Raw genomic sequence first — 26,631 nt, 5'->3', positions numbered from 1 at the left:
TGATGTCTTGATTCATCTAGTCAGCATGTCATGTGGCAGGGAGGTATACCCATCCATATATAGTTATATTGTTTGAATAAAACTCCCATGGTGCGTTATGAGGTATTCAAAGCGTAAATCTAAAAGGTTTTAAATTAGCTGTTGACTATTATTTGGCCATGTTTACTTTCCATCTATTTCCATTCCACTCCACTTCTACTAAAAGACTGTCTGAGAATAGTCCATCCTCTGTACTTGATTTTTGTGGGACAATTATACGTTTTGTGCACTGTCATGTGTAGCTGCCTTATGTGTTCATTTAAATGGAAACTTTAATGACATGCAGACCTTTTGGGTACATATTCAGAGGTATGAGCTCCAGTGCAACAGGCCAGGTCTACTGATGGCCTGTAAAATAAACACATTTAGCCAAGAATTTAGCTTGGAATGCACGTGGCGTGGCAGAATGTATTTTTATTCATTATTCTTCTTCCAGAATTTACTTGTAATATTAAATTGAATTTTGTTTAATTATCCTTGATGAAGATACACAAAATATTTATAGAAAGGAGGGTTTTACGAGATTCCGCTTATTCTTCTACACAGGAAGCTCTCCCATTAGTTTCAATGATTAGCTGGCTTTCCAACCAAATACTAAAATACTGCTCAAGCAGGAATAGAAAGTCTGCCCTCAAATATAGATTGTTGCCAACTACCTGAAACTACGGTAATATTCTTATTCTTTCTCCAAGCAGATACCAGTAATAAAACATTTTATATGTAATAGAACACAAACCAAAGCTTTTTAAAGAAACCCAGTAATGACCATATCTACTGGGACTTCAGTTCCTACACTACAAGGAAACATTGGAATCTCAAAGATGTCCGGGTTGTTTTGTGTCAATAATAAATACAAAATTATTTTTTTAGCCCTTGTGGGAACTTTACATTTTTTGATCAGCAATAAGCCCTACTCATGCTCTATTGAAAGTAAATATATTTTAGTAGTCCACTTGAAACACTACCTCCTCTGTTAGCCAGTCTTCTCGGGAGACTTCAGTGCCCTAATTCTCTAAAGTGTAGTCACAAGTGAATAATGAAGTAGTTTCCATGTTGGGGGATAAATCCATGGTGCCTATTGGACAAAATAATATTTCAATCACAGTGCTTGTGGGAAAGGGTTTGTACATGCTGTATATCCTCTGAACAAATATAATGTTTTGTGAAAGTGTGCACAAACTGGCCTGGAGATTGAAGTACCTTCTACCAAAGCTGAACAGAAACTCAGTGGAACTGTAGACAAGGTACTATTACAGGGCCACCTTAGGTCTCAACCGCTTAATTGTGTAATTAGCAGAGGTGTGAGGTATTTGTCCTCTCTCCTTTACACTACTCACCATCCAGCAGTACACAACAATGGTGATGAGTGAGGTCTGTGTTTGAGTTCATGGACCCAAGTTTGGTCCATAATGATGAACTAGTTTTGTGGCATCATATTATGTCTTCAACATGCTCAAATCTGGTAACCTGGCAACCCTGAAGCTCCCAGCGGCACTATGTGTTTTACTATGGTACCCATTTTACGCAACCTGTAACCCATTTTGACTTCAGCCTCCCTTCATACCTGAGTGCAACCTCCCTGGCTTTATCCTTTGGGGCAAGAGAACAATTAGCCAAAGCCATCAATGATATCTGACAACTGCATACGCACAGTGGAATGTAAATGTTATTAAAATGTTTATGGAAACAATTATTTGAAAAGATGCTGAATTAGCTTGCAAAACTGATAATATCAATGTCCCTTTAAACTGAGAAATTGTGACTGTAGCAGCTGTTTCTAAACCCATGAGCGGGTGGATCTCTACATTGCCGATGACAGCAGCCAGTCCTGACGATACCATGTTATCACACCTCTCTTTGCTTTCTAATTAACAGTGCAGCTTGTGCATGTTGTATCTCAGTTAGTGAACGGAAAAACAGCATACGTGCATTTTTTCATTTTTTTTTCTCCTCTTGTTAAGGAAAAAAGAAAACGACAGGCTGCAATTGAGGACAAAAGGCAGCAGCTCGACGACCAAATTCTTCAGCTGCAGCATCTGAAGGTAAGAGCCATGATCAGCAATGGGGAGTGGGGCTTGAAGGAATCATCTCTGTTAACCATGCGGTTAACTTTTGCATTATATTTTATTACATCTTGATAAGGGTGATCTATTTTTCTCTTGTTGGAGAATGCTGTCAAGAAGGAGCAATCACTTTATGCTTCCCTGCTAGCATAGTTCGGTGCTATATAGCCATCCTGTGGTTTAATGTAAGCAAGAAAGCATGTTACAATAAATGCAAACATGTGTCTACAGAATGGAATGGTGTGGTGATGCAGACGTGAGCCGTACCTTGTTTAAGCAAGGTGCAATTGCCTGTGTAGAACTAGACAACTAGCCAAATCATAGTCTTTAAATCTATTCACAAGGTGCAGTCATAGTTAGTTATTTAAATGGCCGCATGTGTTGCTCATCACACTAGGACTAAAAGGGTAGTTGTGTATAGTTATAATACTTGAGGTAATACAAAATCTGACAGTATGGCCTGTGGTATACAGATGGGGCCGTCTGTTATTCTATTATTGTATTCTCTGAAGCGATGTATGCAAATATATAATGTATTTGATTGAATATAAGACGAGTTTTTTTTCAGAGCAAATGCTCTGAAAAACACCCTTTGTCTTATATTCTAGATCGTCTTATGATCCGACCTCAAATAGAGGTCTGATTATAAGACTAAAATCCCAATTCCCTTGCAGCGCTGCAGGGGCCCTGGATCGTCCTCTCTGGCAGCTGCTGCCCGGAACTTCTGCCAGGGCTTCTATGACGGAGCGCTGGCGTAACATGACCTTCCAGTGCTCCTTCAGTGCCGGGCATCAGCAGAGGTTGACTATGCGCATCGCGCAGACATCCACCAGCTGCCTCCACTAGACACCAGGGAGTCTGGAGCACGGGGGCCATATTAGGGGGGCAGAGTGGCATATCAGGGAAGTAGAGTGGCATAAAGGGCGTAAAAGGCATGTCTGGGGGGCAGATGTGCATAACTGGAGTCAGATGTGCATAACTGGGGGGCAAGTTGGTAAATAAAAGGAAATAAAAACAAGAAATGCATTTTCCTCAATCATAGTTTTTATTAAATATGAAAAAATACATGTGAATTATTATTTACTAGTAAAACTTTTTTCCTATAGGGTAGTCTTATATTCAGGTTTTTTTCTTTTTTTCCTAAATTAATATTGATATTTTGGGGGGTCATTTTATAATAGAGCAAATATATACACATATATATTTGTGTGTTTTTACCACACACATTAACACATGCTCTCTACTAAACCATACACACACATACACACTCATCCTAAAATATGCATATACATACATAAATGCATACTCTCACTCTCTTACTGTACCTTGCCATAAACTTTCTAGCTGCCCGCGCACAGTTTGCGTACAGAAATGCTTTTGCTGTGGGGACACATAAAATCATGTTACATGACCTCCTTGAGTTCTTGTCTCAGCAGGTGGGCCGGTCCAAGTCAAATTTTTTGACCAGGCTGTGGGGCAAGTGCCCCCTCTCCACTGTCCAGCCCACCCCTGTCTATATATTTCATCCTCATTGAATTTTACAATGGATTACTTTGCCTCCAGATAGCACCGACGGCCCATTTGAGATCCTATGCATCCACGCATGCACAGGCATTGGACGCAACATTCATGTACTTCCAATGTATGTCTGCTTATTGACCCCTGCCTAATGTAGCTTTATAACCAACCTGTAGCTCTAACTCAACCCTCGAAAAAAACAAGCTGGACAAATGAACTAATTGTTAAAATCTCTTTAAACTGGTGCTAAGTTGAATGTATACAATTCTGCTAAAACTCTGCTATACAGAAATATGGTGACGGGTGTTGGATGTTTGGCATAATATCATTATGGAACACCTTACTAAATTTCTACTTGGCAATTAAGGATGCAACCTTTTCCTCTCACACACTCTCACTCACAATTACTCACGCTTACTGATGCTTTTTCACGCTCTCAGGTTCTCTTACTCTTACTTACTTTGTCTCACACGCTCTCTCTCTTAATTTCTCCCTACTGTCTCCACTGTTCACTTCTGTATACCCATCTCCTTTCCCACAGCTCAGCTTCTTCTCTTGCCTCTCTTGTCTTCCTTCTTCTGTCTTCTTTGTTTGTCCACTTCTCCCTGGTTTTAGCTTAGTTTACCAGGCCTTCCAGTGCTTTTGAGGAAGCGCTCTGGGAGGCCTGGTCAACGATGCTGATATCAGGGAGAAGCAGATGAATAAAGAAGACAAAAGAAGCCAGGGACAGGGAGGCAGAAGCGGCCAGCGGAAAGGAGACTCCCCAGTCCTGTGTCGCAAACAAAACAGCTTTGCATTGCTGGTATTTTACTTATGCCAGTACCAATGGTTTATTACCGGCTGTGCCAGTTAACTATGAGAGAAGAAGAAAAATTGCACCGGCCTCTTAGATGCAGGGACTGCAGCAGTCAGATATGGTCACACGAGTGTTTGAGCTTTGGGACTCACATTATATAACAATATGATGGGCATTTTTGTTTATTATAGGATGAGGCTGCTAAATTTAGACCGTGATAACTACAGTGTAATGTCAGTAAAGTAACACTGATGTGGTTGCAGTTGGGATGAAGACATGAGGAATCAGTTTTCACCCCAACATTTTCTCAGGGTTTAGCCAACTTAAAATGTAAAATGTTTATATAGAATTTGGAGGGGACAGTAGATTTAGTCATTTCTAGCTGTGTCTGGCTTATTACCTGAATTTAAGTAAACCTTACTTATATGGGTTAACAAAACCTAGGAAACATACCAAACTGAAAAAATGCTCAAGGCTTAAGTACTAATTTATTTTGAAACGCAATCTAAGCACATATAACGAGAACATTCTTTGCATATTGTAGATAACAAAAATTAAGTATACTCCTGCAATGTTAACACATAACACAGTTAAATTTCACAGAACACAGTTACAATAGTCTTGCAATTTCTTGATAAAAGGATAGTTATTTATTGTTTTTGGGTGTTATCAGTGTACAGGTGGTATTTAAAACCAAAGGTTACGATGAGCTTGAAGAGGTGTTTAGGATTGTGGAACAGGGGGAGATAAAGTAGGTTTCCTTAACAAGGGTAAGAGGCGAGTAGTAGGAATGTAGCATGTATTTACAGTGTAGGAAGTCAGAAATAGAATGAAGGTGAAAAGTGCCTGGGATGAGAGATGGGGAGAAGAAGGTAACGAGGGAGCAATACAGATATAGTGTGGTAGTGGTGGGGCCTGGAAAGAGATAACACTTCTATTGACAAAATAGAGAATAGTAACAAGATGACTGTGGACATGGTATTTTGAGAATAATGGTGATGGTAGTGAAATGGTAGTGAAATAAACCAGTATGCCAGCAGCTGATGACAGATCAGAGAATGACTGAATGGGTGCTTCCACGTTCCCCTTTGTTCTTTATTATTAGGGTACTTGTTGAACTTCTTGGTAAACGCCCATGGTAAACTCTTAATTATTGGCACAAATGGAAAGCGACCTGTGCCTCCAAAGATCACATAGTCACATAAAAGTGTCTCTAAGACCAGATCTCCTAGTCATAAATCTGCCCATTAACTCCCAACCCCATTTCAATTATAGGGGTGCAAAATCTGCCATATAGTATATTATGGTTAAAGCCATAACATGCTGTCTCGATTAAAGGCATACTTCAGGTAATATGTATGCTTTAAAGAGAGGAATTTGCTTTTTAACAGACCCCACAGATCAGGAGGAGTTACAAAGGATCAACTTTTGTACCAACAAGTCTTCAGGTCCTCCACTACCTCGGGGGCCTGTGTTACACCCCTGCCACTAGCCCACATGTTTGTTATATTGTGAATAATCATATTTTAACTATATATGAGGGAGTAATAGGATAATTACAAAATTATTCATATTTATTTTCAGTCTAAATCACTCAGAGAGAAATGGCTGCTTCAGGGAGTCCCAACTGGATCAGCAGAGGAGGAAGAATTAAGAAAGCAATGTGAGGAGGATGAGAAAAAACTAAAAGTTCTGGAAGAGAATGTCCAAAGGTAAGAATGGATATTTCCACTACTATGTTCCTTATAACCAGTGCTGGTGAATCTTTCTGCAAATTGCTAACTGATAGATGGCTGTCTATATACAGTATGTGTGCTTCAAAATATAATAATAAAAAGAATGCACTTCTGTAATGCTATTTACAAATCTGTTGTTCTGGGGATTCTGAAAATAGACATCAAACATGCTATATGTCTATATATGCCGCTATTGTGTATGATGTTGGGGATTTTCTTTAGCTTAGCAAAAAAGCTACTTTTTGGAAATTTTTCAGTCTCCTGTTTTTTTTTAGAATTATTATTGATAATTACTAACTTTGTAACGAGACATCCTTTGTCTCCATCAACAATACATGTGCGAACTGTCATTCTGTCCACAGAACTCCCTTCTCCACCCCGTTTTCCAGCACAGTTCCCAAATGACCGGAGTACCAGGACAAAAGTAATTTTAGGTTCATCAATTTCAACTGTCACCAAAAATGGTCTTCCCCTTCACATGCATTTTCCTTCCTAACTTTTCAAGAGCATATATTACAAACAACAGACATGTCTGAGCCTTTCGTAATATTTTTATTATGAATAAAAGGACCACTCGGTCACATATAATTCCTAAAAAAAGGAGATTGCTGAACCTGGCTTTATCGGAATACCATCAGAAACTCCTATATACTGGCATAATAATTTGGTAAAGCAATAAAATACTATTTTTACTGGTCCTTTGAAACAAACTTTAGCCAAATTAGGGAGTCGATTTTATGTATGCGCTGAATTTAAATTTCCACTTGCAAGATGTAAAACAAAACCCACACACGCGGCTAAAACCAATGCTGTAATTAATTACTACCATCTGATGCTTGTGTTCAGCGTATGACTGTCTGATCTGTAAATGTAGCAGCCTTCCTACTTTGCACTGCCCACGCCAGCCAGCAAACCAAGCGTGGTCTGCTATAATCTGAGTCCCGCAGCCAGCTTTCTCTCACCCTCTTCCCTCTTAAAGCCTATTAAACTGTAATCTAATTATATGAGTGTCGCTAATGGAAAGAAGTCATAAGACCTAAAAAAAAAACACACCCGAAAGTTCTGATGTAATCATTGCAATAAAAGTAATTAAAGCAACATTTAGTAAACCCATTCATGCTGACATTTAAAGGTAGCCAGATTTTTTTTTCTTCTTTACAGATAATTATAGCCATTTTTATTAGTACTGAAACTACTTATTGGTGAATGATCTTTTTACTAACTAAACAATACTAATAACCACAGAAATAAAAAGATATGCTAACAGTTATCGTCCCTGCACCAGAATCCTAAACATTCACACAGACTTACCTCCCATTTATTATTATTATTATTATTTATTGTTTTATATAGCGCCATCAAATTCCGTAGCGCTGAAGTAGGAGTTGGTAACTTGTTTCACTTGCTCTTACATTTCTGAAAGTTCTTGCAGCATATTTTAAATTACCGTTGGCTTCTTTCAAAGGAGCCAAAGTATGTTTTTAAACTGTAATTGCTTTAAATCGCAGCTAAGACTCTCCATGCATCATCCATATTAAATATTTTCCAAAGTAAAAAATCATAGTAACATTTATGATCGCATTTGTTGCGTAACTTTCGAAAAAAAGTTTTGTTGAGAAATTAGATAAATGTTACATTTTTGGTAAATGAACAGTGACACTCAGCGTTTAAGCTTTTATGACAAACCCATAATTATAAGAACTAATAATAGGCACTGACACTTATGTAACCAAAGTACTCCAAGTGGATGGTATGTGCAGTAGTTGATCAGTAAGGATATTGACTAAACTGTTCTTTATCCATGCAACTTATTGTCGGACACATTTGTATTTATCACATTATAATTTGACAAGCCCTTCACAAATGCCATCATCATTTTTCAATACTCTCCTTCCAAACACACGTGGCCTAGCTTGGCACAGAATATTATTGTCAGATGAGTCTAATTACTAGAATCAAACATATATAAAGTTGTGGCTATATCTGGTGGGGATCGAGACTATACCAAAAATATCAGGACATGCTTGGTTAGGCTTGAAAGTTACTAATTACTGGTGATCAATACTACTACTACTAAAAAGTGTCCCTCTTTGGCCATTTGAAATGTTGGAAGGTATGTGGCCCTCCATCTGAATATTTTTTTTTGGTGTTTTCCCCTCCCTTTTGTTCATTTAACCCCTTAAGGACAATGGGCGGTCCCCAAACCCATTGAAAACAATGCATTTTGAGCCCGTACATGTACGGGCTTTGTCATTAAGTTGTTAAAATAAATAGCTAATCATCACATGCAGTCTAGAATTTGGATAAAAAAATTCATGAATAATGATATATATATATATGTCTTAAGACCTTTTTCAAGAAAAGCAGATTTAACAATTTTAATTTTAAATCACTAACCAGCCCTGAAGCAGTTAGTTATACAGATTCTTTGACTCATGTAGGCTATGTATTTAGATTGATCTGGAATTCCAAACTGTAGATGAGATGAACAGTCTATAATATATATGCACATTAAGCAGGGTTTATGCTGCAGAGTTTTGGAAGAATCACAAGCTTGTACCATTAGGCAGATTGGATCCAGAACTGCTGTGGTGAAAGAACCTTGAATGACAGAAACCAGTTACTGCTTTAGTTGACATCCATATGGGTCAACTTAGAGGCGAAGTTGAAATAGTTTAGACTTGCTTTGTCTAAACATAACTCCAACATAAATATTCAGACAAACTGACTTCCATTGACGTGTATTGTGTTCAGTGTTAAATCCGGTCTAATACCTCTTATTGCACGGTTGGTAAGCCCCGAAGGGAATTGTCTCTATTATTATGCATTCTTCACAATTTCACACTTTTAATTTTACTTATGGAACAACTCTAATTATGTCTTACTGGTAAGCTTAATGACACAACATTTATTAAGTATCACCTGACACATTTTCTTGGCGATTTGATGTGATAAAACAGATAATCAATTGATTTTCCTGTTCTCAAAGTCACTCTTATTTGAAATATTGTTAGAATGGAATACCTAGATGGTTACAGCCTGCAATTCGAGATTCATTTTTATGGAATAATAACTTCCAAAAATCTAAATCAGTTCAGAGAATAAACTTGCTTCCTTTTCCATATCCTAACAGTGGTAGAGGCTACATTATATTTATTTATGTAGCGCCAGCAGATTCTGTAGTGCTGTAAGAATCAGAGGAATACATTAAAATCGCACACAACAAACTGGTACAAAAGGAGAAGAGGGCCCTGCTCCAGGGAGCTTACAATCTAGTCGATCTAATCTAAAGGCTAAATACAGTGATGTAATCTAAACATGGGTTAGGCATAAAGCTATCATCTATCAAAGTACTGATTATAGTCGTAATCTTTACATCAGGAAAAACAAACTATGAAAAGGAATAAGAAAAAAACATTTACAATCAAGAACAGTAGGCTGTGTTTGTTTTGATATGTGGACCTTTAGTGGTTTTCTAAATATTTTCTTTTCAAATTAAACTAGACAAAATGTTTTGAATCAAACTGTCCTCAGGATTTTGGAGGAGTTTCGCTCACATATTATCAGTCAAAATGGGGGAGAGGCAGCTTTTCCATTGCAACATCACCATCATGTAATAAAAATGCTTTGGTTTAACGTAAGGTCTTTGCCCTTGCTCTGTTAACATCTACACTTCTGAGTAAAAAGGAGGTAAACCATTATAAGGAATAGTTAGAGGAATATGCCTTGCACAAATTACCACAAAATAGATTGTCCTTTAAAAAAAATTACTATTAAATAACTATTTGAAATAATGCATGCAATAATTATGTGGGAGCCTAGTCCAGCCTTCAGTAAGTTGGGGTATTGAAGGTCATTTTGTTTTTGCAAGACATTGGTACAGCCTAATGATTTATTTATCCATGGAACACATTTATAAGAGATGCATTCATTCAAATGTTCCACCATTAAATGTCACTTTCATATTCAGACTGTTAAGTATGATTCGGGGTGAAATTATTTCAAGCTTATAGTGGAGTTAATACTACATTAGCCCCGAAAGGTCATGTTACTATGATAATTCCTCTCCTATAATTGTCCCGTACAATGTTTATATTGTTGGCCTCTTAGTACAGTATAATATTTTTTCTATAGCAGAATTCAAAGTTACCATGGAAACATTGGCCTCCTAGCACATACTAATTGAACAGCTAATTGAGTTATATTGGGAGTTTTATAACTCCATTTGCAGTGTCAAAAGTACCACACAATCCTGGGAAGCACTTAATAAATATGATTAAAGTCTATGGAATATGGTTGTGACCTAAAAGACACTGGTTTAGATCTGAATGGTTAGGCCAAAGATTTGTCTTGTTTCTGAGGGAAAAAATTTTTCCCGCTACCTCTGCCTTGAAAAGTGCCACCAATTTGCTTTGTGTGCAATGGAAACATGGGAAAATCCATAGGTGGCCATCTACAGTATAAAGCAGTGGTGGAATTATCTGTTAATTGTGAGGCAATTACCTCATTTTCATGTTCATTCCTCATTTTTCTATGGATATATGCCAGTACTGTATACCAGCCCCACTTTTGAAGTGAAAATAAAGACATTCTGTGACATTAATTCACTTGTGTTAATTCAATGCGAATGTCAAAGCACAATTCGCTGTTTGTCAGCCAGCGACTGCTTAAGTGAAACCTGATGGCTCGCAACCAAATGTTTGTTGTAGGTCACATATATTTTGTGTTATTGAATCAGACATTCCTATTAAGAATAATTTGTTAGATTTTTTTAAAGGAATCATGAAAGAACTTGAAATTCAAGAAATTAAACAAAGCTTGTGTACATGGCATACATCCCATTCCCAAGAATGTGGCTACTTCCTGTAATGACAAACTCCCAAATAAATGTCAGCTCTTCATAAACCTTACATTACGACCAGTGATCCATAAGACAGCAAAATCATTTCCCAACTGTCATGTATCAAGAGTGATTATGGTGCAAATTTTGAAAAGTGTACTAATCATAATAGCAACTATCTGAATGGTCCTATTAGCAGGCGGGTATGGTGGTAATGTGAGTCAACACTTTACATTAGGATGACGTATCACATTTTATACATAGTTACCTATATGTTCCAATAACCTTATTATGCTTCCCTACAGAATTTGTGTATAAAAAGTGATTTTAATTCAACGTTGGGAAAAAAAAATATTATTATTATTTTTTTTTTATTTATTATATTTTTAAAAGGACCCTCTAGTGTCCCAGGTAGTCTCCTAAAAAAGAATGTGTATTAAAGTATGTTGTAAGGAAGGACCTTACAACCAATGACTTACCTTTGGAAGAAACAGCAGCTTCAGAGATGTAGAAGATCCCCTCAGCCAGGGAGTATGCTCGCTATCTAACCCACCCAAAACATGTAGGTTTGCCTCAAATCTTGCACAAGGCGTGTAAAAAATACTAATTAATTTATCTCAATATAGCATGTGTTAGTTTCATGCATTTTGTATGTATAACATATGGAGCGGGCAATGTTCCCACTCTGAGTTGCAAATGCCACTAACCTAAAGAGGACTAAGTTGTTCACTTCTGGTATGGAAAGCGTTTTGCCATGAGCTCGTGACATTCACTTCATTATGAAGTCATTAATTAACTATACGCTTTCACAGCCCACAGTCTATTTACAAATAGGCTTTCAGCTTAAACTGACACAAAGATTTTTCTTAGGTCATATCACTAAGGGTCTCCTAAAATATTGTATTCATAGTAAAAAAAAAAACATTTTTGCAGTTAGTGATAATTGTAGCTTGTTTGACCATTGTTAATTGGTCCTTAAATAAAATTAATATAAAAACACCAACTCATGAATTAAGCATATTTTGCAGGAAACAGTTCTATCATTTAGTATTTTCCTTTTATTGTTTCTTTTTATAAGCCTTATCCTCAGGTACAGTCTCCATAGTAACCCTCCCGTAGCGTGGCTGCAGATTCCGCACCATAAGTCGCACAGCATTTACTATTCTATTTTTGAGCAGTTTTTAAAAAAATCTATTTTCTTCAAAATTTCCATTATTATTCCGTTATTCAAATTTCAAGTTTTGGTTCTCCATAGGTTTGTGACTCATTAGCGAAATAATATGTCTGCACTTATTCCCAATTTTCAGGGCGGCATTTGAAAACAGAGGGAAACCCCCCCCTTCCGATTAAAACCTACAAATTCATACTTTCAATAAAAACGGCGTTAGTATTGTATTTTAGCTCATGAGCTCAGCTGCCAAGTCAAGGCACCCCATTTTTTGTTATTACCAGGGCCGTCTTTAATATTGATTGGACCCTGGGCAATTTTCTTGCCCTCCTAGATACGTTCCTTAACATACAATCATACCCTCCACTCCAACACCAAAAAAGTACTTGACGATCTGCAGATTAGGAGACAGTCAGAGTCTCCTTTTTCTGACCCTAGGGTGACAATACTATGCCGATCACAAAGCAAATGAATGGTGCGGGCCAGGTGAGTGCCCTGAAACACATGTGCGAGTCATGATCAGGGCTGGCTTTATGTGTTCAGGCACTCTGTGTGGGCCCTCCTCTCTCATCACTCATTCCCTGCCATCACCCCCCAGAGTCCCTATTTTTTCCTCCCTTATGCAGTTCAGGTATAGATCAACAAAACAACACATGGAATGGAGATACAAAGCCTTTATTTGCGGGTATAGATTGAATACATAACACATGAAACATACCATTTCAGATATAGAGCAACCGAATAAGACATGCAAACCCTGTATTTGCAGGTATTAAAAAACTTGGAAGCAAACTCAGCACTGAAGGTATATCTCAAATGAATAATGCATGGAAACCCTAAATTGCAGACATAGATCACAGGTCACACACCCCAAAAGGCCAGCCCTGGCACCAAGATTGCGCACATAAGACTTTGCCCCAGGACCCGGATTGCATCCACAAGACCTGCCCAGCACCCAAAGTGGGTCCATAGGACATTTGTCCCCAAAACAGCATGTCTGTGCGATATTTTCTCCCTAAACAGCGTACTTGTGTCATTGTTGCCCCAAACAACCTACCTGTGCCATTGTTGCCCCAAACAGCCTGCATGTGCAATACTTGCCCCTAAAACAGCCTGCCTGTGCCAACTCTGCCCCTGAAACAGCCTGCCTGTGCCAACTCTGCCCCTGAAACAGCGTGCCTGTGCCAACTCTTCCCCTATAGCAACCTGCCTGCGCCACTTCGGCCCCTAAAGCAGCCTGCTTGTGCTATCTCTGCCCCTCATGCAGCCTGCTTGTGCTATCTCTGCCCCTCAAGCAGCCTGCCTGTGCCACCTCTGCCCCTGAAACAGCCTGTCTGTACCAACTCTGCCCCTGAAAAAGCCTGCCTGTGCCAACTCTGCCCCTGAAACAGCCTTCCTGTAACATGTGCCCCTCAAGTTCTGTGCACCCGCAGGCATCCATCCCTTACCTCTGCCCAGCATGCAGAGGATCCCTCTCCTGAGATCAGGCTGCCAGGTAGGCGCTCTCCGTGCGGCTCTGGCTTCAGACAGCAGACACTTCGTATAAGCGTGTTCCCATTACATGATTGGCAGGGGAGGGGTGTCTCAATTAGGGACTGGATTTAAAAACCTGGAAGTCCTTTCCACTGATACCCTGGTGTGGTCTATGTTATTGTGTATCCTGTTTGCAGCTACTTTGCTGTATATTGATTTTGGCTAGTTTTTGACCTTCCCTTGTGTGACGATTCTGTACCTCGAATCCTGTACCCTGTATGAACCCGGCTTGTCTGACTGCCAGCTCTGGTAATAAACCTGGCTTGTCTACTTTACTGCTTGTGTATATCCTTTACGTATCCGGTGATCGGTTTGGTATTTTTGCTGTTCGTGGGAAACCCCTTATTTGGCTAATTGTGCCCTAAACCAAAGTTCTCTACTAAAGTGTATTTCCTGATCAGCCTACCTACTCTAGGACTACTATCTATATTAACCTTCTCTTTTCTGCCTTGGGGTATCTACCTCTTGCTGTAGCTTTACTAGACAAAGATATTCTGCGGTGAGTGCTCCGGTGTCGGTAGTGTGACACTGCCTGCGTCAACTCTGCCCCTTAAGAAACCTGCTTGTGCCACCTCTGCCCCTAAACATCCTGCCTGTCCCATTTCTGTCCATAAACACTCACTCACTTCATTTATTCATTCACCCATTCACTCTCCCGCACTTTACCGCCACAGCGGTAAGCTGCGGGCCTGCATTAGGTGACTGTCGTGGCATCCTCCTGATGAGTGGCACCCAGGGCGAACCACCCCCCTTTAGGTACGCTACTGCCCCAGTGCCATTTTAATAGCCCATGTACATCTAGTATTGGAGATGGTTATATGTTATACATAATGTTCAAACAGTAGCCTGCAATGCTAATGAGCCTGCATTAACTTTTTGATGTAGCCATTACCAATAATCTGTTAATATTATAATGAAATGGATGGGGGCAATGGGGTTGCAGTCATATAATAAGTACAGTAGGCTACAGACATCTTGATTTAGGAACAATAAATATGAATACATTAGGAATGGATCCCTGTCCGATAGAGCATAGATCACCTTGATGTCATGGTGAAATTTTCTGTTTGTTTATATTTATTATTTTTTGTATTAAAAAAAAAATATTTATTTTATGATTAGCTTTTGAACTTTGTTTCTCCTTGTGATTCTCGGGGCTCTGTACCGCTGCATAACTTATTGCAGTATCTGTGATTCTCATTAGTGCTTCCAGCAGTGTCAACTACGACAAAAAGAAGACTTGTAGTGTGTCCTAATGCCATTAACAGGTTAAGCTGCCATAAGTTTCACATTGGGAAGCTTTAATGATTGTGACTTGTGCTTACCTTTTATGAGTTGAAGAAGTTGACCTTTTAAAAATGAGCCACTAATAGCAAGAGGAAAAATTTCCATTCCAGGTGTTAGAAAACATCAGGAAAGCCCTAACATCAAAGTTATATGATCATATGTAATGCATGTGTGGTCCTAACCTCTTCTGAAAGTCCTATGAAAAAAAACCTGCAAGTTCCTTATATTATACTTGTAATAGATCTTTGTTTAGTTTCTCAAATGTGCTCTAAAGAAGATTTACGTCTTTGTATTAAGGCGCATATGAACATTTGGGTAGTAACTAATTAAAAGTAAGCTAGAAGCTAAAACCCAGTGACCTAGAATCAGACTGATATCAACAATCCAATTAAAAGAAAACATGCATTTTCTGTATTTAAGCTCAAATTATTATAAAAAATACTGCATGTGGCCACTAGGTGTCCTACAACACAAAAATATGCCTCCTGTACTGCAGAACTCATGTATGTATTTAACAAAAAGGTCTTTCAGCTTTGCATTTTTTCCAGAATGAGTCACACATTTTGGGTCCCCTGTCCCTACAATTATTAAAGGTCTCTCAACGATTTCGAATTTCTGTCTTCAGTTGATTTTTTTATTTATTTTAATGTTGCCATATAATCTTTAAAATGGATCGATATGCTTGCGGACCAATTTGTACAGATTTTAGGATGAAATATTTTTGCAAAATTCTCTCACCTCCTTCAGGTTGCAATGATGTCATTCAAATTTAGCTTCTGTGTTCTACCTGGTAACTATATCTAATATCTGCATATATCTGCTTGGTGTCAAATAGGGTTATATAACAAAATATTTGCACACAGTTAATATTGATATGTACGTGTTTAGATCACTAAGTAAATATTTAATTTTTAACTTAATCAATATTAATTATTTTGTACCGTTAATAACTCCAGAAGGATGTAGGTAAAACACAAAAACTTTGGCAAAAGTTTATTCCAGAGCTACAACAGGAAGTGCTAGAGTGACTCTTCCTACATTAATTTCACTTGATGAGAAACAACTGAGATATTTGCAGCAAGTTCCCACATAAAATACTATCTTGTTCCAGTTTTCCATGAAACAAACAAGGGTCTGTCACCATGTCCTTTTATGGTTTGTGAACAGACATGACTGTGCTTTTTCATCTGTAGCCACCACCACCTGCAACAATGTGGTCCACATGCTTCAAATGTTCATCTGAGAAATTGGAAATAGACAAAGGCATGTGTCTCCACAAACACTTCTAGCATTCCGACCACATCGAGTCAAAGTAGTTTCAGCTGCTTGTGAAGGAGTTTGGAATGTTTATTCTCATTTTCTAACCAGTACATCCCCCTCCATCCTCCCAAAACTTTCATTTGCCATTGCGATTTCAATTACTATAATTGTTGTTTTATACTGGTATCAAAACGTGTAGGAAGGCCACCAACACACCCTATGATATGTCATTTTATTTAAGTGGTGATATATGTTGGAGGTGGTAGGGTCATTTTTGAAGTAGTTTCTAGGGCCTTGCTATCAACCTGACATTTATTTTGAATAGTAATGCACCCCTCATGGTTCTCAATAAATGCCATTTTGTCTCTCTCTCTCATGTCACAGGGACACATGTCTCATGTCTACCGTGTCATTAATTCTTTTTCCCTATGTCATCTCATGTTTCTATCATATTTTTTTTTACCTTCTCTCTCTACTTTCTCACAGAACCTGATTACCACTTTGGCACCCTTGTTGGCTGCCTAGGCCGTTAAAGGGGGGAATGGCCACAGGGGTCTGTGGTCCATTCAGGGCCCATCCATTGACAGGCTATCAGATCAGTTCTCCATGGAACTACCAGACTGAGATCTTGGGATTTTGCGGGCGCATTTCATTGTACACAAAAGATAGAGGCAACAGAAGTATTTGCTGGAGGGCACCTAGGCATGGTTCAACCATCACATTGAATTCCTTCATCTAAATTCCTTTTACTAATCCAGTTTTTTCTCTTGATTTACGGTATACTGCAACACCCTTTAGATTCACTTGTCATATATTAATCTGAAGCACTTAGCAGCTAAAACAAAAAGGCTGTAATTAGAATGCCAAATTTTTGAGAATGTACCAACACAGTAGTGGACATGAAACAATAACAGGAAACATGTGAGGGTGGAAACCATAAACCAAACATGTCCCATAATGCAAGGAGCTTCCTGATTAGCTTGATTTTCCCAGAGACACTTCAGCTACCCTTGAATCTGTCCCATAGGAATGGCACATCCCTCTCCATTAATCTCTGGTTAATCTCTGAAGTCTTTAACTCACGTCAACGTTTGAGCTTTTGTCAGAGTTAAATTTACTGGAAATTATATTGTCAATTCAGGGCCTCACATGTTTGATTTTTATACTTACCGTTTTCCAAATAGAACATATTGAACGGAAATTCGTGAAATCACTGTGTTATTTTGGCAAATGCAAAAAAAAAGTACATTACATAGTAACAGAGTGACCTCCTAAATAAAATCTGGTATTCTTGTGATTCAAGGATTTTGTTGTAAAATATATACACACTTTTTATAATTACATATTATAATTTGCAGTCATTATATTCTGGGTTCAGGTTTGCTGCATAAAAAAACATACATATAATACGCAATGTATTCTCTGCAATAGAATAACTAAGTACATAGACAACAAGATTCTCAATTCTTCCCCTCCATATCACCAACATAATTAACGCTTTGTCATATTAACCCCTTCATGACAGGGGAGTGTATTTGACACTGAGGACAGGAGCCTTTTTGTCATTTTAACCACATGTTCAATCATGGTTTCACTATTTAACATTTATTGTACCCACCTTAATTATATATTGTTTTTTAAAGGACAGATATGGTTTTCGTCTGACATGTACTAATGGAAAAACAGCCTCCCCTTGAATCTCATTAGCGATTGGTCAATATTTATATTTTTTTCTGGGGCATAAACCTCTGAACATTTTTGTGACCGATATGTCAACAAGGGTCTTAGGTTGTACAGTCGTACAGTGGGTCATTTTTGGTGGGGACTTATCGTATTGTTGATGAAATGTAGAAAGCACAAGAGGGCCATGAGCGCAAAGGGTTATTTTTAACGCCTTAAGGACAATGGGCGGTCCCTAAACCCTTTGAAAACAATGCATTTTGAGCCCGTACATGTACGGGTTTTGTCATTAAGGGGTTGAATTTAAAAACAGGTTAGTAGGTTGCCATCAATTGCCTCTTACATAAAATGAGTTGGGGTTAGCTGACCAATTTTGAGTGGGATACAAATTTGTTTGTGCAGCAATGTCCTCAAAAAATCTGTTTATTTGTAGAGGCTGAAAGTATTGATATGTCTCAGAAATGTCGACATTGCAGGCGATGCCAGGGGAAGCAGTGAAAGATTCCTGGAACCTCTGAAGGTGCCAATGTATAACTTTCATGCACAGGATACAATAGTGTCATTTGACGTGACACTTGACATGTCAGATATGGAATCCGGTGTTTCGCTATCTGAGGTTGACTCCTCAGCAGAGTACATGTGTCTTTTTTTTTTAAACCCTCAGGATATCAGCCCTGTGTACCACTACAAGAAAGCCTGATTTTGAACAGCCTTGGTGTGTCTGGTGCATAATAGCATCCTCAGCGCTAAATGTTTGGACAGAAATTAGAACTAAAACTGGAATTGTCAGCAGGACACACAGACTAATTATTATAGAGGGAAACCCTTCAATAATAGCCCAAAACGAAGGGTTAATATTCTATTATATATATATAAAAAATCTGCAAAAAATTACCAATTAAAAAATTGACTAGGAAAAAAAATTATCACTGCATTGTGGTGATCAGACTGATTATGTACAGTGGTCAGACAGGGGAGAAAGGGTTAACATTTATTCGAAACCGCTGGCACACTTTTTCCTCAGGTTGTGAGGTGCAGAGGATGACAAGGAGACATTGTTACAGTTTTGAAACTTACATTATAGTTACTTACTTATATTACTGGTCTATATTTTCTGGTCTCTAGTATCATCCGCAAGTTTTAATACTATGTGCAAAAATAATATTTTTAACGGATTTATAAAATGTATGTATATAGTAATCTATGGAACCGAGAACATTGTATTATTTTTATGTATTAATGGTCAACTATAAAATATTAATATTTTTCCTATGAAATGAGGAAATAACAGACAACGATAGCAAGCAGAGACATATGTGCTCAGGAGACATGCTTAAAACAGCAGTGCTGGGTTTTGTTATATTTGGGAAACTAGAGAACTCTGGTAATATTAAAGGCCAAGACAATGACGTAAAAGTTCCATAGATGTTAATTACCAAGCAGCCCACCATTGTTATATCCGAGCATTCCACTCAGAGCTGCAATTAAGACATACTGAGGCTTCATGAAGTAAAAGTGACTGGGTGTGTGTTAATGGGGGTGTATTGAGTATCTGGGTGTATGTGTGAGCATGTTATTTTGAGTCTTTGTTGTGTGTGGGGGGGGGTAGGTGTTTGTGGGTATGTTTCCCACTGGCCTCCTCTGTTTTCTCTATTCTTTCAGTCTTATATTTTCTCTTCTTTTTTTTCTCATGCTACCTTTCTCCTTCCCCTTTTCTCTCCCTTTCCCTTCTCTCAATTTTCTTGACTCTCTTCCAAATTCTTTATGTTTCATCACCTCTGCTTTCTTTTTTATCATTTTTCTCGTCTCTCCTCATCGAACTTTTATTTCTTTTTTATGTCACCTTTCATTCCAATGAACAAAATAGAAAAACTTTTTTTTTTATCATAAAGCCATGTCCCTAATTGCACTCTGACCACACCCTGGCCACACCCCAAACCACACCCTGGCCACACCCTGGTCACACTCAGGAAGACCTCATCACACTTTCAGAGATTGTCTAGGAAATGGCTTGGTAAAAGGTGACAAATCCAGTTGTACCTGCTGATTTTGTCTCTTCTGGTCACAGGCACCAAACATTAATCTCAATGATACAGATGTATGTAACATAAAAGCTATCTTTTACCTCCGTGTTCCACTCAAGATGTACTGCACTTGGGTCATTTAACTACTAATTAATATTTTACCTGATGGTATGTTATAATTTGCCGGAACCTACTCTTTCTTCACCCCCCATCTTAGATGAGCTTAAATTTAATTATTTACATTTACAGCAACACATTCTGTTAAGCCAGAGTAGTCAGGAGCAAAGAAGGAATCGGCAACAGAAACCAAATAAGATACAGTCTTAGCATACCTGTGAATGGCTTCAGCTACCAGGATTCCAGGAACAGCAGCGTAGCAGTATGGCAGACCTTTTGCTCCATGCTGGTTATTTTGTTTGTAATAAGTGTGGTACTTAGGAACGATATGAACCTGCTTTACATCATTCTTCTTCTGGACTGAAGTTGAGGCAAACTATTTGTGTTTCCTGCTTTGATAGGATGGCCTTTCCCTACATAATAATTTCCATTAAGTATTTTGTGTTTCCTTTTTAATTAATACACCCTGTTACTCCCAAGATAGATTAGGGCAAAGTCGTATTTAATGACATCATCAATTACATCCTGCAGGAAAAAGCATTCACCCAGTTATCAGTGAAAGTCAGTGACTAGTGCACCCCTCTCAGATGCATGTGCATTACTTAAACAGGAAATTAAGTCATATTAAGTATATTAGTACAGAAAGAATCACAGCTCTCTACTGGATACGTCAACAATAGTTAACAATGTAACTGCAATACTTTTTCAATGTATATTTATATTGCAAGTAATTATATACTTGGGTTTTGTGAATATATGAATTCACCAGTCTGTTTAATTTCTCTACCATGAGGGTTCTCTTAGTGTCCAATGAAAAGTGATGGGAGCGGTATAAATCTCCACTTCCATCTCACTACAGCACCAGGAGTTTAGAGTGGTCTGGAGTAGGTACTACTGGGCTTCGCTATGTTAAAAAAACAGCAATACTACAAACCATGTAAACATTCTTTATGATCTTACAACTTTCAATTCTTTTTTTTTAGACTTGAACAGGATATTGAACAATTGGAGAGTGAAGAGTCACTGATTTCTGCCAAAGAACAAATCCTCAGAGAAAAACTAAAGGAGACTGAAATATCATTTGAAGACTTGCAAAAGGTGAGGTATTACACAGATATCGGGCAAAGTTAAGTTGTCGCAACATTGTACATTCATATACTATTCTAGATTTTAATGTTCTAGACAACTTCATTAAGAAGACCCAACATACCCAGAAGCTATTCCACTGTTTGCAGTCAATTTAGACATGTAAAACAAAATCCCAGGGTCCTCCTGGGTCCTCCTGTGTATATAGATATTTGCAGCCAATATAGCAGAAGAGAGTGATTTGATGTATATGAGTGAATGGCAAGGTCATAACCATACCTGAGAACTCTCCCAGTTTTATCTGGCGATGAGGGTAAAGCAGTGCCCATTGACGGCAACTGCTGTGTCCACTGATATCACTGGACCCGCTCACCCGCATTCCAAAGAGTGAGGGCTCCGGGTACAGTAGCTGCAGCCTGGATGTCCCCAGGTATGGCCATGGCATATTGCTCATACAGGAGTGGAACATAGCCAGCTACTTCTATGGGTCAGCAAAATACATAAATGAAAAGAGGACTTCTCAATACAGTATGCAGGGGTGGAAAGTGTTTTCCATTAAACCATTGTGCTTGGTGAAACACCAAGGATGAGATATAAGTGAAAGGTATCAAAAGCACAGTTGGCATTTATACTTACATTCTTGCACTTAAACACACATTTATTTACCAAGGGTGAATGGTTTTGAAAATTATATTTTTTTTCTTTCCACAGAGTTTGTCAAATCAGGAAAAGGGTAAGTTTCAGATATATTTATTGGCCCACAACAGTCATTATCTATGATCCACTTAATTTTTAAATTTGAGTCCTAAAACCTTACACCCCAGGCTTTACTAGGTCTACCATGATTAATTATAATTTCAGGAATAAATTCAAGCACACAAAGTAATTGACCATAAAGAAATTCACACAGACACTCATACTGACAAACACTCACACTAACACACATGGCCTGACATACAAACACACAGGCACACAGCAACTCACACTAACACACCCAGACACAGCCATGAAAAGATTACTAGATAGACAATAATAGACACTAGTTGTGTGACCCTGCTGAAGCGCCGACCTCCTCGCCGGCACAACGGTTTCCAGGACTTAAAAAGATACGTTTGGAACTTATTACTTAACTCTTCATTCCTGGGCAGCCCTGGTTAAACCAGGATGGGTGGCAACCCTTGCAAGGACAAGTTCATATGGCTAACATGCAGCCGCCTAAAAACATGATTTTATACAAAAGGATATTATTTGAACCGTTAATTCTTATCATAAAGGATTAATTAAGTAATAGTTTGCTTTAATTTTTAAATAGTGAGTGAAATATACTTCTATAGTATATTCTATCTCATCCCATCCATAATTTAGTAGAAAATAAAGCATCATTTTATTTTCCCTTGTTTTTCCGAAATGAATGTGCTTACTATAACTTAAATTATATCGTTTATATTTCTGTAATTGACATTTCTGTGAATCACAAAAGTTTAGAAATATGCAGTTTTATAATATCCACATCATGTAAGTATTTTCTTAATACTAATTAGCCAACAATATTTTAGATTGGTTTGAGGTCATACTCTTCATAAAATCCAGAATTTCCCCCAAAAAGATAGCTCTATTATGTAGCTTGAGTGATCTGGACCTGTTCCCTCCTACCTCAGCTAGTCTATTGAACTCCAATCACAAAGCTGCGAATCTGCACTTTGTTTACTTTGATCCAGTGATTCAGTTGAAAGCTCTGCTGCCCATTGTGCTGGGTGGTAAGTTAGCTCTGTGCTGCCTAAGCACTGGTGGCCTGTACAATCCCCATAACCTAACTCTGCTTGCTTTCCTCTCAACCAGATGCGGTGAACTACATCTACTCACAGATCCCAGACCTCACAAACATCTACTCCCATCAACCCGAGACGCCTCCTGTGAGTGACAGAACAAGGGTAGCTAGTAAGTATAACGCATACAGGACACAATCAAACAATAATATGATATTTAATAGCATAATTCAAAGTTTCATATTGAGAGCATTTATTGCTTGCTAGAATTGTAAATATATATAACAGTACTTTTCACAGGAAATATCTCTGCGCTTTTTTTAGGTCACGTCAAACTGTTTTGATTTCTGCTTTAAATTTAATATGTTGTGCTCTAATTGCTGAAACTCCGTTTTGACATGTTCTGCTACTTGTATAGTAATTTAAATCACATTTAATTTTATTGTATAGTATTGTAGAATTACCTGGTTAAACTCTTTGAGAGTGCCACAAACCTGATAGAAGAAACTCAAGGATTTGTATTTTTTGGACAAACAAGGTACTTACGGTGTAATGTAAAATGGGTTTTGTCAGGACTATTGCGCATACAGATACACATACTGGGTGTCCATTTTAAGAGGCAGAATGGAAAATTGCTGCTTCAATATTAAATGTTAGATGCATATTACCTTAGCCCTTTTTGATTATCAGGTCAACATTTCATGCATCTCACGCTGAAAATATTTTCAGCTCGTTCAAACCATCCACTAGAGTTTTACTACAATTTGCCATACTGTAAAGCAAGTATGAAGCTAAGCGTATTAATATGTCTTCACTACAAACTGAAATCGGTATGCACACGGTGCCTGAAGTACTCAGCAAGGATGGGTGCATGGCTGATAGATGAATGGATAGGGGTTGGGAATTGATTATTAATTAATTTAAGTGTACTTAATAGATGGTAATACTGACTTCAATGGGCAGCCCATCAGCTGCTCTCCACCTTGTGCTATGTTACTTGAGAACCGGAGGCTTTATTCCTCCAGAAAGTGTTACCGATTGCCTACTCCTCACACAATTGACAATTGACAATTTATGGAATCAAAGTAAGCACTTAAAATTACAGTGTACAATTCCACAAAACAGTTCTGATGACCATCACAATATGGACCATTGCCAGTTTCACAAAAGGTACTTTTTATTGGACATTTCATGGAGTAGGCATGATAGTGCCTCTGTGAAAACCCATGGAATGAAAAGCTTACATGAACAAAAAAACATTGCTACCTCATAATAGTATTGGATCACATTGTTATCTGAATTTTTTAAAATGGATTATATTTGCATTTTTTTTATATATATATAAGTTGAAATATTTATGTATTGTGTATTACCGCACACATGACTATACTTACCATCTCCTGTGACTACACTCGTCTCATCCAGCTAAACTCATGTTAGCCATTTGGAATAAAAAATACGGAACATTAAGCACAGGGGAAACTTCTAATATCAATCTAAAGTTACAATATTATCCATATGAAATAGAATTTTCAGCTCAGAAAAAGAGAAGGGTCTGTTTCTTACTAGTTCTTTATAAAAGGTTTATAGAAAGTTGTGGGTTGTACTTTGAAGTACTCTATATTTTTTGGTATAAGAGGGATATAATGAGGTAAAGTTCATAGGTGTGTCTTTTCGTTGTTCACGTTCTTGTACTAGACCTACAGATATGCATGTCACATGAAATCACATAGTTCACCTTACTACATATCACGTGGCAATACCACACTGCTTACCATCCAGGTTTGTTATTTGATTTGTGTCAACACCAGCCAATGTCTGTCTGAAGTTGGTTCACTTATAATATTCCTCGGTTCACTTATAACAAATCCTTGGTCCAGTTGTGCAAACTCTAACACATGATGCTTTTTTGTAATTGTCTTGTTAGACCAGTGCATGTTTTATTGTGTTCGTTTGCCAATTAACCATTCACTTGCTTTATGTGTTGTAACATACACTTCCTCTCTTGTTTCCATTTAAGCATTGTACGCGATGGAAATTAATGTGGAGAAAGACAGAAAGACAGGAGAGACCAAGATTCTCTCTACAACATCAATTGACCCAGAGGGGGTCCATCAAAGAGGAGTAAAAGTCTATGATGATGGTAACAAAGTAGTTTATGAGGTCCATCATGCGGGTACTGTGGTAGAAAATGGCATCCATAAGTTAAGTTCAAGGGATGTAGATAATCTTATACAGAAAACTGCACAATCAAATGTAGGAGGGCAAGAAACTTTACCAGAAAGAACTGTAATATTTGAAGGGAACCCCATCCATGGGAAAGAACAAATGACCTTCAAGGAAGCAAAGCTAGAGTTGGTACACAAACCAAACAAAGCACTTTCTTCAAACCCTGTGAATGAGAAAGCAAGTAGTGGAAATGAAATGAGGGATGCCACATTAGACCAACCAGTAACCATGATATTCATGGGATATCAGAATATCGACGACGAAGAAGAGACTAAGAAAGTGTTGGGCTACGATGACACCATCAAAGCTGAGCTTGTTCTCATTGATGAAGATGATGAGAAGTCCTTAAGAGAGAAGACAGTGACTGATGTGTCTACCGTGGATGGGAACGCAGCAGAACTGGTCTCTGGGAAACTACTCACAGAGACCACAGAGCCCTCTTCTCCAGAGGGTAAAGAAGAGAGTCTTGTCACAGAACCAATAACAGGTACAGAAAAGAAAGCTCGCTGTAACTGCTGTATTGTCATGTGATTTTGTTTCTCCTTTTAATCAAAGCAGCGCACACACTGCCAATTTGTTATCACTTGCCGTGGTGCAAACTGTACAATACTGTGAACTGGAAGCTAAAATTAATATCTGTATTGCCTTGAAGTTGGTTACATTTTTTTATACTAGATGTTATATTTACTCCATATTTCCTTAGCTAAGATTGTTTACATGGAAATGTATTAGGATCATATTAAAGAGTTTGAATGGTATAAATGCTGGGTGGTCATTCTAACAATTATTTATGAAGATACACCAGCATGCCATTTCTTTACTCTACACCACTTAAATATATAATGATATCTATAATTTATTATATTTATTTTAAGCGCTGATTTTCAGTTAGATATTGTGTAGGTACATTGAAACTGTTTCTAGATGATGCCATGACATTTCCATTAAGAATTTCACATGAAATGTGAGAATTCCTCACCTAGATAATTCATTTTGAATGTTCATAATAAATATTAAAGGCCATTTAAATGATGTTTTAATTAGTATAATCGGTAACTGTAAGGTCTGCAGGGCACTTATTTATAATGGTTGCATTTCTGCCAAAAATATAGACTGGAGTAAGGTTTAGTTTTCTTAGGAAAGTTAAATAGACATGATTAAAAAGATTCTTGGCATTTATTCTTATTTTTGGAAGGTTGAGGTTCCTGGTAAGGACTGAGTGAATACAATGTGTTTGCCTTAAATATTCCAGTTTACAGTGTTGTCCAGAGAACCTCATTTACTTTTTCATTCATGTGAACTTAACTTGGGCAAAAGTCCCCAAGATCAAGAACATCAATTGACTCTATTGAACGATCCACAAAATTAATTTGATGTTTTTCCTGCACTCCCACTGCGGGACATCATTTTAAATCTTTACTATGTTTTAGCCTACCTGTGTATTCATGATTTGACTGTACACTTCTATAGAAAATGAAGAGTTCTCTGG

The 26,631-nt window shown here is 37.9% G+C and overlaps 1 protein-coding gene across 2 annotated transcripts in view; it reads left to right on the top strand.

Moving 5' to 3' along the window:
• Nucleotides 1-26,631, top strand: part of PALM2AKAP2 (PALM2 and AKAP2 fusion) — a 120,601-nt gene that overhangs the window by 24,739 nt on the left and 69,231 nt on the right. The window contains exons 2-7 of one of the 2 annotated variants that reach the window (XM_053465774.1): nt 2,001-2,081; nt 6,001-6,128; nt 21,045-21,159; nt 21,859-21,880; nt 22,987-23,085; nt 24,934-25,629. In XM_053465774.1, coding sequence (XP_053321749.1) covers nt 2,001-2,081; nt 6,001-6,128; nt 21,045-21,159; nt 21,859-21,880; nt 22,987-23,085; nt 24,934-25,629 — 1,141 coding nt within the window. The remainder of the gene's footprint in view (nt 1-2,000; nt 2,082-6,000; nt 6,129-21,044; nt 21,160-21,858; nt 21,881-22,986; nt 23,086-24,933; nt 25,630-26,631) is intronic. The other variant, XM_053465775.1, reaches the window with a different exon arrangement.

Source organism: Spea bombifrons, chromosome 1 (genome assembly GCF_027358695.1).
Source record: "Spea bombifrons isolate aSpeBom1 chromosome 1, aSpeBom1.2.pri, whole genome shotgun sequence".
NCBI lineage: Eukaryota > Metazoa > Chordata > Amphibia > Anura > Pelobatidae > Spea > Spea bombifrons.
Note: the sequence above shows the minus strand (reverse complement) of the source record. Positions and strands in the feature narration are given on the sequence as shown.